Source organism: Fundulus heteroclitus, unplaced genomic scaffold (assembly GCF_011125445.2).
Source record: "Fundulus heteroclitus isolate FHET01 unplaced genomic scaffold, MU-UCD_Fhet_4.1 scaffold_121, whole genome shotgun sequence".
NCBI lineage: Eukaryota > Metazoa > Chordata > Actinopteri > Cyprinodontiformes > Fundulidae > Fundulus > Fundulus heteroclitus.
In genome coordinates, this window is record NW_023396533.1 from 375,224 (window position 1) to 395,856 (window position 20,633).

At 42.5% G+C, this 20,633-nt stretch overlaps 1 protein-coding gene across 2 annotated transcripts in view; it reads left to right on the plus strand.

Annotated features, from left to right (window-relative positions):
- The window catches only part of LOC105920858 (cell migration inducing hyaluronidase 1), a 470,202-nt gene that overhangs the window by 236,500 nt on the left and 213,069 nt on the right, over positions 1–20,633 (plus strand). For both annotated transcript variants that reach the window (XM_036128814.1, XM_036128815.1), the window contains exon 11: positions 13,884–14,075. In XM_036128814.1, coding sequence (XP_035984707.1) covers positions 13,884–14,075 — 192 coding nt within the window. The remainder of the gene's footprint in view (positions 1–13,883; positions 14,076–20,633) is intronic.

Here is a 20,633-nt window from a genome sequence, read left to right on the forward strand (position 1 = left end):
GGACGTGTTTAAAGTTCTCCCGGAGGTGGGAGTTAAAGCTCTGCCTCACAGGGGACTCTGCCAGACGTTCCCAGCAAACCCTCACAGTGCGTTTGGGCCTGCCCGGTCGGACCGGCTTCCTCCCCTGCCATCGGAGCCAATGGCGGGGGAGGACATAAAATGCAATATATACAATAATTTCCTATTTGCCCACGCTTCTCTGTGCATTTCTTCAGTCAAGTTGTGTCCAGTTAAGTTGGCTTTGAATGTAGAGTTTATCATCTGTGTTAAAGTTGTTGTTTCATTTATCTAGCTTTAAATTTCAGTGATTCTTGCTTGGAAGGTGGTTTCATTATTTCTTTCTTTTTTCCAACTGTAACTAGAAAGAGTGAAATACTTACATTACTTTATACAAAAACACAAAATGTGTTTCCGTTGCTGCTAGTTGTGAATTCAGATTTGAGGTCTTGCTTTTGTGTACGACTAGAGAAGGCTGGGGCTTTCTATCCGGGGTCATATTTAGTTGGGGGGAGCTTAGGTCAAATCAACAGGTTTGGAAGTGGCTTTTTCTTGTTGAATGATGGCAGTAATTGTCTAAACTTCTTCTTTTACTCGACAAAACTGCTGACAAACACAACATTGTTGGATTTTGTTGTGAAATCAAAGGCAGCCGCATACCACCAGACTCTCTAAAAGCTAAACCAGTGTTGTAAAACCCCTAAAGCTACATCTCCACTGCAGGATCCGGGGCTAAATGGCTAAAAGTGGGTAGAAACGGACCCCTGGTAGGAAGGCAGAGTTTTAAGGATGAACCCTGAACTAAAGGTGGGGTTTTGTGGAGGATGGAAGTTTCTTTTAGTTTTCATCTAGTTTACAAACACAACTATACCCAGCAACCCTCTGTGAATGCCGCTGTTTTATAGAGTTTGCATTCAACCGCTTTGATAAAATCTACAAATTATTGGCGTAAATGTTTAATCAAATGAAGCTTGAACGTCCACTTTGAGCTTCACCGCAGATATGCCAACGGTAGCAATCTTCTGACTTTTTAAGAGATTTTAACCTGTAAAGTTAGCATATTTTCAGCGTTTATGCTCTGAAGTACGGATGAAAGGGATCACAATCCCCCAGGACTGTTGATTATTCACTGTCTTTACAGAGCAGCGCCAGATTGAGGAAAAATCGGTGCAGTTCACGCTTAATGACAACAAATGAATAAGCCTCAGCCAGCCTACGTTCATGTAGGGCTTCAGCCAGATTGATAGTGTTAGTAAAATTGTATCGTATGTCGATTTATGGAAAAATATCAAATTAAAACCTGAAAACCTGAGTCTTTTTTTCTTCTTTCTAAAGTTGTATTTTGTGGTTGTAAGAACCCAACATACAATACGAGTGGGGATAGTAACTTTAGCCTCACTGTACTTGCAGCTGAGCGACAAATAATTTTGCTAATTTTACTAGTAAAGTGAGGACTTGAATGTAAAATGAGGCACTCACTTTTTTCTGGGCCATGGGCTAAGGTGTCAAATAGGTCAGGGTGTGTGTGTGTCACTTTACGGCATATATGCTATAAAAACCCACCGGTTATTACTCCTTTAGGGTAATCTTGCAGAAAAATATTTTATTGCTTATCAGACTTTGAATCTACTCCGGCTTCCTCCCACAGTCCAAAAACATGACTGTTAGGTTGTTAGGACTGTTAGGCCTCTCTAAATTCTCCTTGTGCGTGAATGGTTATTTGTCCTATCTGTCTCTGTGTTGCCCTGCGACAGACTGCCGACCTGTCCAGGGTGTACCCCGCCTCTTGCCCAGTGAATGCTGGAGATAGGAACCAGCACCCCCTGCGACCCCATGAGGGATTAAGCGGGTCAGAAAATGGATGGACTTTGAATCTGTGTTGGGTAAAGAGGATGGATAGTATGAAGTTTATAAGGGGTCTAATTTCAGTGGTTAAAAACCTGCTGAGTTGTTTACGAGCCCCGTTTACGAATGTCACCCAAGTTATTATTTTATAGCATTAACGGTTTGCATTTGGAGGACCTAGTTGCAAGAGACTATGTGCTGAAATTATAAAGGATTGTTCATTTGAAACTGAAATCAGAATGGAGTCAAATAATCAAAAGAATAGTCAGATTTAACAACAGTGACAAAAAAAATTACACATTTTTTTGTGCAGTGTTTCTTATCATATAGCCTTTACTTTGTGACATTTTACATAAAAATGTAATCAATACATTATAAAACTTTCAATTAAATTACTCAAATAACTTTTCAGACTACACTGAAATCATTTCTATATAGTTTCATCATTATTGTATTTAAAATTTAAGTCTTTCACATTGTAAGAACGTTAGCTGATATTTAACTGATACATGCATACGGCAGTTACGTGTATTAGAAGTACACCAGGAACAAAGTGATGGTGTGCCTATAATACATTTTCATTAAACAGCGAAAGCCCTGTTTTCACAGGGCATCAATTCATTTGGACAAACTCAAATAACACATGATGTACTTTATTCATCCGAGAATTGGGGAATTATTGAGCAGTAGCGGCATAACATATAGAAATCAAGCTAAACATGAGACCCAAAAATAAAAATATGAAGTGGGAGTATCATCTAAAAATGTCTATACATTCTTACATCTTATAGTTAAATCCATTTTGCTCTTAGCAGCCCCGTATTACTGACCTACTCAGTTAATGCTTTTAGCTAAGAAAAGACCTTGACGATTCTTTAGAGGATCCAAAGATAAATTGAACGTCTGTAAGAGACTATGGGTTTACCAAAATATATAAATAAAAGGTGAGATATTAAAAAAAAACTTTTGGGGTGTAATAGTGTGTGACTTAAATTATCAGAAGAATAATAAGAAAGAACATTTTAGCTGCTCCTTTGAAGAAATATTTCATTTAAGATACAAAATTAGAGATTAGTGAGAAAAACTGATTTATTGGTTATACAGACTTTGGAATCCTGAGAAAAAGCATTCAATGTTTAGAAACCTAGTAGGAAAAAGGTTAAATTAGTCAAGATCTGATGAATTAGAACCATATTGTTACAATTTACTTTTGTTTATTTTTATTTAAATGCAATGAATTTTAACGTGCTATCATGGTGAAGCTGACTGCTTTAAGGATGGTAATAGTGGACTTTCTATGTTTTATTCAGTAAACCAGATTTAGAAACCAATCTCTGAGACAGATATGCCGAAATCCTTGGCTCCAAAAAAACAACAACAAAGAAACAAAACGATACACAGGTAGATTTAATTTACTAATAAATAAGATAGTATTCAAAACCTCGGGAAGTTTTTCCACATTTTGTCATGTTACAACCACAAACTTTAATGCATTGTTTGACCCCAAACCCTGCTGCAGTGCTTGTTTCCAAAAGGCTAAAGCTTAGTCTCTTCTGACTGAAGCACACAGTTCCAGTCTAAGTCCCAGAACAGTTAGGTTTTCAGTTTGTGATGAAACCCTGACTCCCAAGAAGCTGGTTGACGTGTTTTAGAATTTATGGACATATCGATAATAAGACCCATCTTCTGTTCAGCCAAGGTTAAACGTTTACTCAAATGTCAAAAATGTTGTAAAAATTCAGAAAGAAACTATTCTGTTAAACAAGAAAACTGTGTTTTAGTATGTGAAGTGTTATATTAATCAACAGTGAGGTAAAATGAGAAGCCCCTGATATCTGCAGCAGATAACTAAGTTCAACTTCATGGAGGTTTAACATAATCAATATCTTGTATTATGTCTTTTAAATTGTAACATTTACAGCAGAGCCTGTAAAAACATTTAGCTTTTCCATGATGATAGCTTGTGTTAAGTTTTCATATTTAATGCAGTTTCTTCATTAAACTCCACAACCGTTTTTCAGCCATTCATCATAAATTACTTTCATCCATATAACCTTTTTCTCTCAGTTTAGTTATTTTTTTAACCTATGTGAGGCAGAACTGAAAAGTGCTTTACAAATACAGTTTATTTTGTTGATACTGCAGGACAGAGACTAACTTGTAATAACAGAAACCCACTTCCAAAAGAGCCACCCTTTCAATGTATAGTTTATTGAGAAATAGGATATTTGTGCAAAATTGAATGAAGAAAAAATAAGAAACAGCTGTAAGCACCAAAAAGTTCAATCATTTTTCATTTTTACAATGCTTAATTTTATACGGAGCCTTGATGGTAACAATGCATGAAAAAGTTATAATAAAGGGGAGACAAACATTTCACACGTAAATGTCTTTGTCCTTGTCACAGTGTGCTGAAGAGGGGTACTTTTCCTTATTGCACATCTCTTTGTAGCCTATCCATCACAAGGATTATATTGCTAGGTTTTTGCTCAGTGTTTCCTCACCTTATAGAACGTTCCCATCTAAAAACCCTAAAAGAATAAAAAGAAAATGGTTAAAACAACGTATTAGTATCTTTAAATACTTTAGATACTTTATCTTTATGAAAGTAAATTCTACTGTAGATCGACGGTGTTAAAACTACATTTTCTTGCTCCACACCTTTTGAGGTCTGAAAAATAATTAAACATATATTGTTACACAGCCAAAAAGCGTAAGGGTATTCCCCAAGGAAGATTACTACGGTATCACATGACCAGTAGCGTCAAAGAGAGGATTCCCCCCACCCTGTATTCAACGTATAACTTAAAAATCGTTAGGATACAGGCCTATTCATTAGAAAAGATAACTTACCGAAGAAGCGTATGCCATATTGTGGGTTGGGCCCTGCGTTCTGACCCTCGGGATGGATCTGAGCGTTAGTGAGGACCGAAGCAGAAGAGGTTTCTGGCATGGTGCCAAGTGATGATTGCCTTGCACCGAATGAGCATTTTTATACATTTCTGGTACTGAGAGGATGCGTTTACCGAGAGAGTCGTGACTTCCAGCGGTATACTAAGTTTTACCGAGGCCGGATACCCCGACCTGCGCTGAGCAGTGTCTTATTGAGATAAGTTGAAACGCTTCCTGTTTTGCTGACTAACTAACAATGGCCTGGTGTGTGGCGCACTGAGCGGCGATGGTCACTGGTTTATTGAGATAAGAGGGAGGTTTCCTGTTCGGCTCCCTAGTTGACCAGGAAGTGTAGTGTCCATCCACTGATCTGCGCTGACCAGACACTCTGTTGATGAAGATAACAGAGAGGCTCTGTGTTTTTGTTTATTAACTAACAATGAAAGGATGTCATGCTCGTTGAAAGGACGGTTTTGCTGTTGTGTGAAAATGATAAGATAACGCTCTGCACGAATTTGCTGACTGCAAATGCCGGATCGATATTGTCTCCCCTTCCTGCTGCATGCAAACGCAGCACATGTGTTTGACACAGCTCCTCCCCTCCTCAACAGATCTCGTGAAACTTAGGTCGTGATCAGTAAGAGAGTGAGAGGCTGCACTATGAAGACGCTTTTTGTCGTGCTTCCAAACTGAATTAATCTTTATATCAGGATTAAAGATTAAGGATTCTCTATTTCAGCGCAATCACAACGGTGCGGGACGGAGGTTTTTTCACGTAGGATCGGTATTCGGCAAAGCTTACGTAGAGTGTGGCTGGTATGCTGCTGAGCGTTAGATTGAGTGCGTATAAGATACATTAATTGCATGTGTACAACCGAAATAAATAGATATAATTTGTGAATTGTATTATAATTAATATCATCATTTAATAATTTAATATGGGTGGTATGCTGCTGTTAAGCATCAGATTGAGTGTGTATAAAAATTAAATAACTGAATGTGGATAAAAATTAAATCATTGGATGTGTATAAGATAAATTAAATTACTGGATGTGGATAAACTATATTAATAATAATAATATCATATTAATGATAATAATATAATATGGGTAAGGCAGGAAATCAAAGGGAGGCCGGAAATCAAGGGAGGACAGAAATGGGGAGGGGGACCGGAAATCAAGGGGGGGGGGGCGGAAATCAAGGGAGACCGGAAATGATTAGGGTCATTAATCATCCGTCAATTAAAAAGTGGCAGAAGGTATATACTATGGTCTCTCAGATGGTTTCATACTGGTAGCCAGTTTGTCAAGTGAGGAAAGGAAATATGCTTCATGTAATCAAAGACAGCAAGCAGGGGACCTGGGGGGGGGGGTGGTTTGTATGACTTGTCCATCTCTGACCTTCCAATTAAAAGTTTCTTCACAAACCTGGGACTCAGCTGACTGCTGCTCATCAGCACTGGGGACATCAGTACAACTCAATCTGGAAGGAGAATATCATGGGTCACAGTTTCACTGTCATGCAATTGGGGAATGGAGCAGGTTTGCACAGATTGGAGAGGTGATCGGCCCTGTCTCATCTCAGTTCGTAGCTTGAGCGGTCTTCTCTTCTCCATCCTGGTGATGGGGATCACCTCCCAGGTCTGGGAACTTGATGCCCCGGTGTAAATCACTTGCTTTGTCCTGATGAAATGTTATATCAGTTTGTAAGATAATATGATATTTGCCGATATCACACAGTATCTCAAGATTTCCAATCAATGTGATCAATATAATGCATTATCATCTGTCCATCTAACACTATCATTTACATTAATCTAAATAATGATAATAATATAATAATAATAATAACAATAATAGATCATCTGTTCACTGTAGTCACTGTTCACTGTAGTCTTATGCCTGAATTTCAAAATAAAGGCGTATCTTAAAAATGAGGGGACAGGTTTTTGTCTCCTCACAACCACTATTTGAGCATCTTTCTACATATACAAACACGCTCTCCCAGACACTCAGCTGCTTGGGTCTATGTGATTACAGAGACACAGATAACCACTGAATTTAGCTTAGGCTGTCACTAAATATATCTTGTACTAATACTGCATTTTCAATGATTTACCATAGGTGTTGGTTATTTGTAACTGTGATACTTTTTGTGTCGTTTTTTTTCTTTTTGATATCTCTTTCTACAGCTGTAAAAGCAGACTTTGAGGATCTTACCTAGCACTCTATTTTTATTCTGTTCTATTTTTGTCATCTTTACTCCCTTTTTAAATTTTGTCTCACCTTTGTTTTATCCTCTTTTTCTCTTTTACCTCTCGGTTTCTGCGTCCATAAAACTTGAAATAATCCTAAAATAATATACCATAAAGTTTTTTGCAAACATATCAAGTGTAGCACTATAGTGAAAGCACAAATGCTTCATTGTGAAAGTAAATCTGTGAGGCCCACTTTGGCACTAAAGTCTGGTTCACTTGGCAGGATAATTAGCCTGATGTTTGCCCTGATCTTCCCAGTCAGACATGCCCTGATTATTGGGATGGCCCTTAAGATAATCTTAAGAGATATAGCTACTATGTGTGTTGCGTTAAGAGTTATTTAGTATGCATGGAAGGATGCCAGGACCGCTCTGACCTCAATTCAGGGATATTCAACATGTTGGATTTTCTTGATCCAATATCCTAGCCTGTGTTCTATCCCCAGAGGACAAACAAGCCTCTCTCCGAGAAAGTCCTGAAAAACTTAAGAATGACATTAATGTTAAGACCACTATGGTCAGAGTAGGTCAAACCAAAATCAAATTTTATTATTTACAAACTATGAACCATGCCTGAATGAAAAAGAAAGAAAAAAGGACACTTCAGCTTTCTATACCAAGACTGCTGTGTCAGATCTGTGGTTTTATCGAGACTCTCATTTTACACACACTGAAAGCTGTTAAGTTTTGTCTCTGCCTTCAAGACTCAGAGCACCCAGGGGGAGAAGCTGGGTGCTTTGACAGAGGTGGCCGCTGAAAGCAGCTCAAACTCTGCAAAAGCTTGACGCTCTCTCCACTGCCCGCAGCCTTGGAGTCAGCGCAAAATCAAACTAATAAAAATAATTTTACTGCGGTTAAAAATCTTTAAATTGTAACTCCTTGACTGACAACAGCCAGGTGAAGGAGCAGTCTACTCCAGGAGCAGTGGCCGCTGTAGTAAAGCTCCCACTACTGAGAGGCCCCAAGCTTGCGGCCTAAACTGCAAGCTTTGAAACTAAATATACAGTTTCAAAGCACACAGCTGATGAGCTGTGCCTTATTTTATAATAATAATTACTTATTGTTTTCCTGTTTTTCTTTATTACTATTATTATTATTCTGTCGCAGTCTCCCTACTCCTGCATACTTCAACCGATTGAACAATTTTGGTATCAAAACGTTCGGCTCGTTCCTGGCATGGTTATGCTAACTTTTACACACTGTGCGATTTGCAAAAAAACCAGAGGGGGGGATCATTTCAAAAGTTAGCTAGCAGGTGCTCTTTCAGGTAGCTAGCTAGGTCCAGTAGGTTAGACTATTGTTTTTAAACTTGCGCCATCTACTGTCGGGACTCGGGAGTGGGTATTAGTTTACTTTAACCGCTTTGAGCAGAAAAGGTAATAACACTCTTTAAAAACAAACAAAAAAATTAATTTACAGATGTGAAGGACACAAGACATGTATTAATATAAATCCATAATATTCAGGGGTTAAAGCAAAAATAATCAATTTGACTGAAAATTCTTCTAGTCAGCCCATATATTCCGGGGCCGTGGACGTCATGCCACCTTAGTAACCTCATTTGCTTATTGTGCAAAGTCCACTTTAACCAAATCTGGTAGTTCCATTGACAATTCCTGTATCTCTCCCACATTTCTGCTTTAGAGCCTTGGTGCCATCCTGGACAGCCCTCTCCATAATCTCCTTCACTTTCCACATCCATAACATAATCTGGGTAACTTTAATACTTGCAGCATCAAGCAAGTTCTTCCTTCGCACTTTTGCCAAACTGGTCCACTGTCCACTCACCTTTCCCCTTTACAATTTCAAAACCCTTCCCTCCTTGTCCCCCGGAAAACCCTCCATAAACTGCAGCTAATTCAAAAGACAGCAGCTTGCATCATTACATCATCATCTTCACACCTGTACATTAAATATAAATCAATCCTATGATCATACAAGGCCAACAATAGCCATGGACAAAGAGGGACACAAACCAACACGACACAGATCCCACGTTACAATAATCAGTCTCTGCTTTGCCCGTTATTGCTCAACAATTAATTATCACAACTCATGAGTTTATAAAAAGGCATTAACTTTTTTTTAAATTTATAAAAACGGTTATATTTTAGCCCAGTGACATGTTCAGGGTGTCCCCACCTCTCGCTGATTGACTGCTGGAGATAGTCACCAGCCCCTCCACGACCCTGTGTTACGTCAAGCCGTGTTTTCGAATCAGATATGGCATGACGTAACACCTGTACGGAAAAGCAGGTAAAGAAAATCCATGGATGGGAGGTTACATTTTTAAAAAGTTTAGTAAAATTGTTTAAAGTTTATCAGAAAAAAACGTAACTTGCTTTCAAAGAACATTAAAAAAATGTTATTAAACTTCTGCTAAGTTAAATATTGTTCAAGGTAATCTTGGCTGGTTTAGCTTGTCTGTCTGGCAGGTGTTTTTGGGTTGGAGTAAAATAAGTCCATAGATTCACATGAGTCTATTTAACGTGTTTCTGGTGCGACTGGCTTCACATCACGCTCCACTCTGTGTAAAAATAACTACAAAAAGTCTGAGAATCGCCTTTCTCTGGTCTCACACAATTAGAACCTGTTCTCCAGTCCATGTTGTAGCTGCAGTTTATTTGTTTATTTTTTATGTAGTTTCCTTTATAATCTGTATGCATCAAAATCCTTGTCATTTTATTTAACGAGTGTCCTGGTTCAGCTCCTCATGAGGTGGAGGCTGCTGCATACTGACTGACAGCCGCTCTGACTGCAGCTCTGCCTTCTTTTTTAAAGAAAAGCGTGTCATGCTAAATTAGCCGAGCTAGAGCGTTACTCTTTCCGTTTTAAATAAAACATACCAGTGAATCATGAGGATATCCCTGGTTAGTTGCTGCGTTTATCAGCCAAAGTACTGGAAGCGAGGGAATAAACACTGACAGGCGACATAGCCACAGGTGGAAATAGTTCATTAATTAGCTGCAGGAGCAGCGACAGACACACTTACGGGACGTTCTAAAACGCTTAACGTGAAAAAGCTTAACGTGGCTTAAGGTAGGAAAACAACGAGGAATCATCACCAAATTTCGCATGGCCATATCTTGTCATGAAGACTTAAGCCTGTCAAAAAAAAATAAACCAAAATCCAACGTTTATAGAAGATATCTCACATTAACGTTTTCTTCTTCATTGGCGCCTAGGGCGAGAAAAAGGCTTAACGTGGTTTAATGTACCTAATCAATGATCAATGATCACCAGATTTCTCTTTCATATTGCTCCTAATAAGCACATAAAACTGTCAAAATGTCAAACCCAAAGTCCAATTATTATGGACATTATCTAACATTAAGCGTTTCTGCCTCATTGAGGCAAAGGAAAAAGCTTAACGCAATTCAATGCAACTAAACAACGCTCAGTGATCACCAAATTTCTCTCATATATTGCTCCTCATAAGTACATGAGACTATCAAAAAATCAAAACCAAAGTCCAATTATTATGGACGTTATATGACATTAAGTATTTAATAGAGGCTGGCTATATGAAAAAACTTAACGTGGTTTAATGTACCTAAACAACGTTCGGTGATCACCAAATTTTTCTCTCATATTGCTCTTCATAAGCACATAAAACTATAAAAATATCGAACACAATATGAAGAGAAATTTGGTGATCATTGATCGTTGATTAGGTACATTAAACTACGTTAAGTTTTTTCACGTTAAGCGTTTTTCACGTTAAGCGTTTTAGAATGTCCCCCATCGCTTCTTTCATTCATGCATCTGTGGTCAGTTTGAGATGTTCTTCCAAAAGTTAAAATGATTAAACACCGATAAAACTCAGATGGGAGACCTCCGCGTTGCAAAGACCCGCCCTACTCTCTTTCTGATTGGCTAATGTCCTGGCTCTGCCAGATTTCATTGGTTGAGCGGAGCTTCTGTTTAAAATCTTGAATAAAAAGTCTACACAGAACATTTTGCGCTCATTTTCCAAATGACGGAAATCTGTCGCAGCGACGGAGAACTTTAACCCCTGATGATATTACTCATTCAGATCAGAGGGGGGAGGAATGTATCCCCCCCAGGGATAAAACATGAATGACCAGAGGGGGGGACATCACAACCAGAGGGGGGAAAATCCCCCCATCCCCCCCAGCAAATCGCACCCTGCTTTTACACTTTTTAAAATATTTCATAGTGATTTTTTTGGCTGTTCCCATTGAAATCAATGCAAATTGCTTGAAATTCTTCACATTCTTCAAATACTTCCAATTATTCTAATTGTTCTAATTGTTCAAATTTTTCCAATTTTTCCCAGTGAATGCTGGAGATAGGCACCAGCAATCCCCACGACCCCATGAGGGACTAAGTGGGTTAGAAAATGGATGGATGAATGGATGGATGGATTTGATTATTCTTTGCTGCTGAAATCATGCTGTTAGTTAACCCTGCTAAAGCATGACTAATTAAAGAATCACAAAATTGTAAAGAATTTGTGGACATTCGATTATTGTCATATTATTAATTGAGTTTTTTAATGGTGGTAAAATTGTCTTTCTGTTTGGTTCATTAAATATTAGGTTAGGAGGTTTTTAAAGATTGCCTTAGCCCAAATATTTTAAAACAACACCCTTGGAATTTATTATTCCTATTCACTAAAATATTTCTAGCTCAGATATTAAGTGCACATTGGTAAATGGAGGAAAGGCAGACATTAACAAGTTAAGGGTTGTGAAGGAGTTTGAGTATCTTGGGGTCTGAATGAAGGGAAGATGGAGCGGGAGATCAACAGGCGGATTGGTGTGGCGTCTGGTGTGAAGCGGGCGCTGTACCGATCCGTTGTGGTGCTGAGAGAGCTGAGCCAAAAGGCGAAGCTCTCGATTTACCGGTCAATCTACGTTCCTACCCTCATCTATGGTCACGAGCTTTGGGTCATGACCGAAAGAACGAGATCCCGGATACAAGCGGCCGAAATGAGTTTTCTCCGTAGTGTGTCTGGGCTCTCCCTTAGAGATCGGGTGAGGAGTTCAGTCATCCGGGGAGGACTCAGAGTAGAGCCGCAACTCCTCCACGTCCAGAGGAGCCAGTTGAGGTGGCTCGGGCATCTGGTTAGGATGACTATGCTGGCCTGGGAACTTGGGCCAGGAGCTAGCCCAAGTGGCTGGGGAGAGAGACGTCTGGGCCTCCCTACTGAAGCTGCTACCCCCGTGACCTGACCCCGGATAAGTGGAAGAAGATGGATGGATGGATGGGTTGTGAAGGATAGTTGCTGCTTAGGCTAATTTGTGACTAATTTGTAATCGGAAGCAGGATGTGACACAGTAAACTGTGAGAAGCTAGATTAATATCCCCCGTCACCGTCTTAAATAGATTGCCTGGGAACTCTGTTCAGGGTAATATTCAACAGATCTAGGAATCTCAGACCAATAAGATGGAGAGATGGTTTTAGTTAGCAGCTCAGAGTAAGGCGTTACAGAGGAGAGGTTTAGCTCATGTGACAAAAAACTGTTACTCGTTTAAAAAAAGAAATGCTTTAACCCAGAGTTGTAAATCAAATCAATACCACCATGCATCCATTTTCTACACCAACTTATCGGTGTAGGGTTTTATATCAATAAATCTATAAAAAAAATGAACAAGTATGTTATGTTATTATCTGCAATTAACAATTTAATTTTTTTAATCTTTTATCTTCCTAAATCTGAAGGCAGGGTGTCTGTTTAAAGGAAGTATATATCGGTTCTGTACATCTTTTATCTTGACGTGTCGACTAGAAGATTTTCTATGTTTATATGGCAAATAGACTTTCATTCTGAGCCTATTTATCTGTAGAAGAACTTAGCTGATGTAGAACCTATGATGAATAACCAAGATTCATAACTGCATTTACAAATTTCTATTCATCAGTATGTTCCATGCTTTTACTGTCATCCACACTGTGGTGCAGATGTTAGCACTGATGCCCTACAGAAAAAAGGTCATGGGTTCAAATCCTTGCCTGGGAACTTTTTGTACAGGGTTTGCATGTTCCCCCTGTGCATGTATGGGTTCTCTCTTGGTCTTCCAGCTTCCTTCCACAGCCCTTTGGTCTGAGTGTGCATTTATGTTTGTCCTGTGTGTCTATGTTTCCCTGTGATGAACTGGTGACCTGTGCAGGATGTGTGCTGACTCTCTCCCAATGATTGCTGGAAAGAGGGACCAGCCACTCCGTGATGCAGGATGAGAATTATAGGAAATACCTGCTCTTTTGTACAACTCCGAGAGCAGCTTGTTTTGTAGCTTTTCTAACAGATGTCATGGTTGGTCAACAGTCCATTTTGGAAGAGACAATTACTTATGAAAAACAAACAAGCATTAAGGTGGTCATTTATAGGTCCCAGCCTGTGGTACAAGTAAATAAAATGTATCATATTTGTACACTCATAAACCAATTTTTAGTCAAATGCATTAAATAATTCTTTCTTTATTAATTAATTGATTCATTTATTTAGAAATTTGGAGACCTTCTCACACTGTGCACCTTTGCAGCCGCTGCCCAAGCTCCATCAGTTTTCATGGCTGAGTTGCTGTTCATTTCCAATTACTTCCACTAATAACACTGAAAGTTGACTGTAGAATATTTAGGAGCAAGGAGTTTATCTGACTGCACCTATTACATATGCGGCATCGTATCACAGTACAATGGTGGAATTCACTGAGCTTTTGCAAATGACCCATTCCATCTAGAAACTGTCCGCATGCCTAGGTGCTTGATTGTACAAGTGTCCATGGAAGTGATTGGAACACCTGAGTTCAATTAGAGAGTGAATGCTTTTGGCAATATAGTGTATGTTTAAGAAAAACATCAGATTGCCCCTATGTCTTTTTGAATGCAGCAGGAATGTGACCATTATTTTTTCATCCACTTTTAGTTCGTCCACAGGCCTTTCTTTCAATCGATATTTTGACAAACAGCACCATCCTGGAGCTTAGTGATGAGGTGGTAGGCTGGGAGACTGGCGATCAGTTGGTTGTTACCAGCACAGACTACTCAATGCACCAAGCTGAGGAGTTCACCCTACTGCCTTGTCCTACCTGCATGTCCAACCAAGTGAAGGTCAAAGGTAAGATAACTTGTCACTTTTAGAAGCTTTCTATAAAATTAAGTGTGTTACAATGTCATTAATTAGCATATTTCTAAGTTATATCAATTAGTAGCTTTATGTTAAGCTTCAACTTGTTAGTTTGTAACATTGAGCACCTTTAAGTGCAATATTACCAAAACACAAAGGGACTCTTTTTGGGATTTGTTAGTTATTTATGATCAATCGTTAAGAACAGAAAAGAAATTACACGTCAGCCAACTGATGCCTGCGCCACCCCAGGCATATTTAATATAAAGCAACAAAGTCAGTCGTGCAGAGGAGCACTGTTTGCAACTTGGCCTGACGCACGCCACCAGCACTTCCTATGCCACACCCCCTCTGCCATAACGCTGACACATATACAACACATGCTTGATTTCATTTTTAGTAATCACAATGATGATAAGCGTTTTATCCTCCATGGTTAAAAATCTTAATACAAAATCAAAATGACAACGTTACGAGTTGGATACCAATCTTAATCAAATTATCTAACAAATTTTTCTTTTGATTACTCATTTGCCCTACATTTATCCATGGTAAAGAGATATTTACCATAGGCTGTAAAATGTTGTAATTACACCTTTGCTTAAGAATGTTACTGTCCACTAATATGCCTTGATACATTACAGACCTACAATATCTCACAAATGTGAGTACAGCTCTCCCATTCTGATGAATATTTTTTCATATATTTCCATTTGACAACATTGACAATCCCCTCAAAATAAGGTGGCAAAATGCCATTAATGTCTAAACTGACTGCAACAAAGTGAAATGTCCAACTTGTGTCCAAAGTGTCAATATTTTATGGGTCTTTATACTCTGTGGCATGTAGTTCAAGAATGCTTCACAGGTTCATACTGGAATCCTCCTTTACTCAAGAGGACAAAGAGCTGATAGATATTAGAGACCTTGCCCTCCTCCACCTTCCCTTTGAGGATGCCCCCAGATCCTCAGTATGCTTTAGGTCTGGAAAAATCCTTGGCCAGTCCAGAACTTTCATCTACAGTTTCTTTAGCAAGGCAGTGGTCATCTTGGAGGTATGTTCAGGGTTGTTATCATGTTGGAATTCTGCCCTGTCGCCCACCTTCTGAAGGGAGAGTATCATGCTCTTCTTCATTTTTTTCACCATTATTCTGTAAATTGACTTCTGTTTTTCTTCATTTTTAATTTGAACATTTCACATTTTTATATGAATATGCCTTAGTATTTAGTAAGACTTTTACAGTTAACAAAGAAGTTAACTTCATTGCATTTTTAAACAGACGACCTCTGAGGCTGTGAATTCAGATCGACATTCAGAGTAGGGAGCGAGACTAGGAAGGGGGGGGCGGGGTTGTAACCCCTGTATGTTGTAGCTGAATGCACTGCTTGGAGTCAAAAGCAGCATATTAGTCAGTCATCATCATTGATTAGAAAATATTTGATCGTTGAAAATGCTTTACTTCCTCATTCTCCCATTTACAAAGTTTCCAGCTGTGCCAATGTATCCACTAGGCAGCATTATACATGAGTGTATTTGACTGTTTACAGCAATTAAATTACCACACACCTCTTTCACAATAAACTGTTAATCTGTTGTACACATCACCCTGGTGATCATCAGGAACATCAGCGGGAGGAATGTGATGGTAAAAAAAAAAACAACAATAAAATGTTGTGCAGACTTTTATTTCAGATTTCTGATGGTTTAGGCATTCTTTTATTTATTTTTTGAAGGGTGCTTATATGTGTAGTTGTGTCATCAGTGCAAACATGAACACTACCATTTTGAATGCTTATGATAAAGTGGATCTATGATTCAAGTCTGATATGGAGTGAAACTGAATGTCTGAGAGTAATCATTATGTAGTTTGGCTGCAATTCACTGCTTCAACATCTACTGTATATCTCCAATTCCCCTGTCTCCAAAATGAGTGTATGGCTGAGTCAGAGTTGCCGTGAGGACAGAATATTCTCCTCTCATCTTTTTTTTTTCTTTTTTGTGGATCCCAACTAACCTGACAACAGCCAGATGCATGTCTCGCTCCGCCTAGCTCCACTCACATACATCTGGGACACCGCCATAGGAATTGCCTTTATTGAAGGCTGGAGGGGTTTGAGTGTCCCAATGATCCTAGGAGCTATGCTGTTAGGGCCTTTAAGCCCCTAGTAGGGTCACCCAAGGCAGACAGGTCCTAGGTGAGGGACCAGACAAAGCGCAGCCCAAAACTCCCCTTATGATGAGTACGATTATTGGACCTCGTGTTCCCTCGCCCGGACGCGGGTCACCGGGGCCCCACTCTGGAGCCATGCCTGGAGCTGTGGCACGTTGGCGAGCGTCTGGTGGCCGGGCTTTTGCCCATGGAGCCCGGTCGGGCTCAGCCCGAAGAGGTGACATGGGTCCCCCTTCCGATGGGCTCACCACCTGTCGGAGGGGCCAAAGGGGTCGGGTGCAATGTGCAACGGGTAGCAGTAGAGGGCGGGGACCTTGGCATTCTGATCCTCGGCTGCAGAAGCTGGCTCTTGGGACGTGGAATGTCACCTCTCTGGTGGGGAAGGAGCCTGAGCTTGTGCGCGAGGTTGAGAGGTTCCGACTAGAGATAGTCGGACTCACCTCGATGCACCGCTCTGGCTCCGGAACCAGTCTCCTTTAGAGGGGCTGGACATTCTTCCACTCTGGAGTTGCCCATGGTGAGAGGCGCCGAGCTGGGGTTGGCATACTTGTTGCCCCCCATTTCGGTGCCTGCACGTTGGGGTTTTCCCCGGTGAACGAGAGGGTGGCCTCCCTCCGCATTCGTGTGGGGGGACGGGTTCTGACTGTTGTTTGCGCTTATGCGCCAAACAGCAGTTCAGATTACCCACCCTTTTTGGAGTCCTTGGAAGGGGTACTGGAGAGTGCCCCTCCTGGGGACTCCCTCGTTTTGCTGGGGGACTTCAACGCTCACGTGGGCAATGACAGTGGGACCTGGAGGGGCGTGGTTGGGAGGAATGGCCCACCTGATCTGAACTCGAGTGGTGTTTTGTTGTTGGACTTCTGTGCTCGTCATGGATTGTCCATCACAAACACCATGTTCAAGCATAAGGGTTTCCATATGTGCTCTTGGCACCAGGACACCCTAGGTCGCAGTTCAATGATCGACTTTGTTGTCGTTTCATCTGATCTGCGGCCGTATGTCTTGGACACTCGGGTGAAGAGAGGGGCGGAGCTCTCCACTGACCACTACCTGGTGGTGAGTTGGCTCCGATGGCGGGGGAGGAAGCCGGTCCGACCGGGCAGGCCCAAACGCACTGTGAGGGTTTGCTGGGAACGTCTGGCAGAGTCCCCTGTGAGGCAGAGCTTTAACTCCCACCTCCGGGAGAACTTTAAACACGTCCCGAGGGAGGCGGGGGACATTGAGTCTGAATGGACCATGTTCCACGCCTCTATTGTTGAGGCGGCTAATCGGAGCTGTGGCCGCAAGGTTGTCGGTGCATGTCGCGGCGGCAACCCTCGAACCCGCTGGTGGACACCAGCGGTGAGGGAAGCCGTCAAGCTGAAGAAGGAGTCCTACCGGGCTTTTTTGGCCTGTGGGACTCCGGAAGCAGCTGATGTGTACCGGCAGTCGAAGCGGCAGGCGGCTCGGCTGGTCGCCGAGGCAAAAACTTGGGCATGGGAGGAGTTCGGAGAGGCCATGGAGAAAGACTTCCGTACGGCTTTGAAGCGATTCTGGTCCACTATCCGGCGTCTCAGGAGGGGGAAGCAGTGCAGTACCAACACTGTTTACAGTGGGGGTGGTGTGCTGCTGACCTCGACTCGGGACGTCGTGCGTCGGTGGGCAGAATACTTCGAAGACCTCCTTAATCCCACCAACACGTCTTCCATTGAGGAAGCAGAGCCTGAGGACTCTGAGTCGGGTTCTCCCATCTCTGGGGCTGAGGTTGCCGAGGTTGTTAAAAAGCTCCTCGGTGGCAAGGCCCCGGGGGTGGATGAGATTCGCCCGGAGTACCTTAAGGCTCTGGATGTTGTGGGGCTGTGTTGGTTAATGCGGCTCTGCAACATTGCGTGGACATCGGGGGCAGTTCCCCTGGATTGGCAGACTGGGGTGGTGGTCCCCCTATTTAAAAAGGGGGACCGGAGGGTGTGTTCCAACTACAGAGGAATCACACTCTTAAGCCTCCCTGGTAAGGTCTATTCAGGGGTTCTGGAAAGGAGGGTCCGTTGGATAGTCGAATCTCGGATTCAGGAAGAGCAGTGTGGTTTTCGTCCTGGCCGTGGAACACTGGACCAGCTCTATACCCTCAGCAGGATTCTTGAGGGGGCATGGGAGTTTGCCCAACCAGTCTACATGTGCTTTGTGGATCTGGAGAAGGCATTCGACTGTGTCCCCCGGGGGATCCTGTGGGGGGTACTCCGGGAGTATGGAGTACCGGACCCTTTAATAAGGGCTGTCAGGTCTCTGTACGACCGGTGTCAGAGTCTGGTCCTCATTGCCGGCAGTAAGTCGGACTCGTTTCCGGTGAGAGTTGGACTCACTGGAGCGGTTCGCAGCCGAGTGCGAAGCGGCCGGGATGAAAATCAGTGCCTCCAAATCCGAGACCATGGTCTTGAACTGGAAAAGGGTAGAGTGCCTTCTCCGGGTTGGGGAGAATGTGCTGCCCCTAGTGGAGGAGTTCAAGTATCTTGGGGTCTTGTTCACGAATGAGGGGAAGATGGAGCGGGAGATCGACAGGCGGATTGGTGCAGCGTCTGCTGTGAAGCGGGCGCTGTACCGATCCGTTGTGGTGAAGAGAGAGCTGAGCCAAAAGGCGAAGCTCTCGATTTACCGGTCGATCTACGTTCCTACCCTCATCTATGGTCACGAGCTTTGGGTCGTGACCGAAAGAACGAGATCCCGGATACAAGCGGCTGAAATGAGTTTTCTCCGTAGTGTGTCTGGGCTCTCCCTTAGAGATAGGGTGAGGAGCTCAGTCATCCGGGGAGGACTCAGAGTAGAGCCGCTGCTCCTTCACGTCGAGAGGAGCCAGTTGAGGTGGCTCGGGCATCTGGTCAGGATGCCTCCTGGATGCCTCCCTGGTGAGGTGTTCCGGGCACGTCCCACCGGGAGGAGGCCCAGGGGAAGACCCAGGACACGCTGGAGGGACTATGTCTCCCGGCTGGCCTGGGAACGCCTTGGGATTCCTCCTGAGGAACTGGCCCAAGTGGCCGGGGAGAGGGACGTCTGGGCCTCCCTACTGAAGCTGCTACCCCCGCGACCCGACCCCGGATAAGCGGAAGAAGACGGATGGACGCACGGACGGACGGACGAAGGCTGGGCCTTATCAAAACTTCTTGCATATGATTGGATAAGCCACTAGTCTGTCATCTTTATCGACGTGCTGTTTCAACCACTCACACCGAAGCTAACCCGTGACGCTGATGATAGCGACGCAGGAAAAAAATAAAATAATAATAATGTGTTTGCGGCTCTAGAGGCACGCGTTTTATTGACAGTGAGCTGACAGGAAGAGGGGGAAAGACAGGCGGCAAAGCGCCGCGGGTCGGCGTCGATCCCGGGCCGACCTCGTTAAGGACTAAAGGCCTCCTAATACGGTTCGCGCTAACCGCTAACCGCTCCGGGCCGCGTCCGCCCCAGAAAACTAAACTTGCCAAATCCGGTCGGGAGAAGGGCGAAAACATCATTTCCACCAACAAAAGCCTTCAGAGGCGTTCTCTGATGTTCTTTTAATGAAACAATATTAGGTAGATTGGACAACACGGAAGAAATAGCAGCATCAATGTTAACGCTTGCTTCCTCGACGAGCTGCCATTGCTATCAAAACAGTCTTACGTCATGGTCGCGTCTCCACTACGTCACATCTATGAAATGCCAGCCCTGCGTCCCGATTGGCCAGACCATAAAATTGGTTGGAGAAATCACTTTCAACAGGCGGTGTCCCAGATGTATGTGAGTGGAGCTAGGCAGAGCGAGACATGCATCTGGCTGTTGTCAGGTTAGATCCCAACTTTTGCGTGGAAAGTCCCAACTTTTGTGCATACTCAAGGTTTATCCTCGAGGAGAGTAAAAAGCTTTCCACCTGATGTGCCTGTGCTAGTTAATTTGGACTGTGATCTTTTTGGCTGTGTGTATATATATATATATATATATATATATATATATATATATTAGGGCTGGGCAAGTTAACACGTTAATTTCGCGTTAATTCATTAGACTATTAATGGCGATATTTATTTTATCGCGCATTAACGCATGTTGCTCACATGCTTTCAGTCAGTGTCAGTCAGCAGGCGCGCTGACTGCAGCGCGCTGTCACGGCAGCACTCTCCCGCTCCCCCTCCCCTCTCGTACATGGCTCAGCGGCGCCAGCCAATCAGCACGCAGGCTCAGCCTGGCCCGCCCACTGAGCTCTCACACAAACTTAACACACAAACAGCTGAGAGAGACCGCAGCAGCGAAAAAACATGAGCAGGGGAAGTAGCACCGTTTGGCTTTATTTTAATTCCGTAAATGAAATCAAGCTGTATGTTTTGTAAAAAGCCGGTTAATTTCAGTGGAAACACAACAAATTTATCTA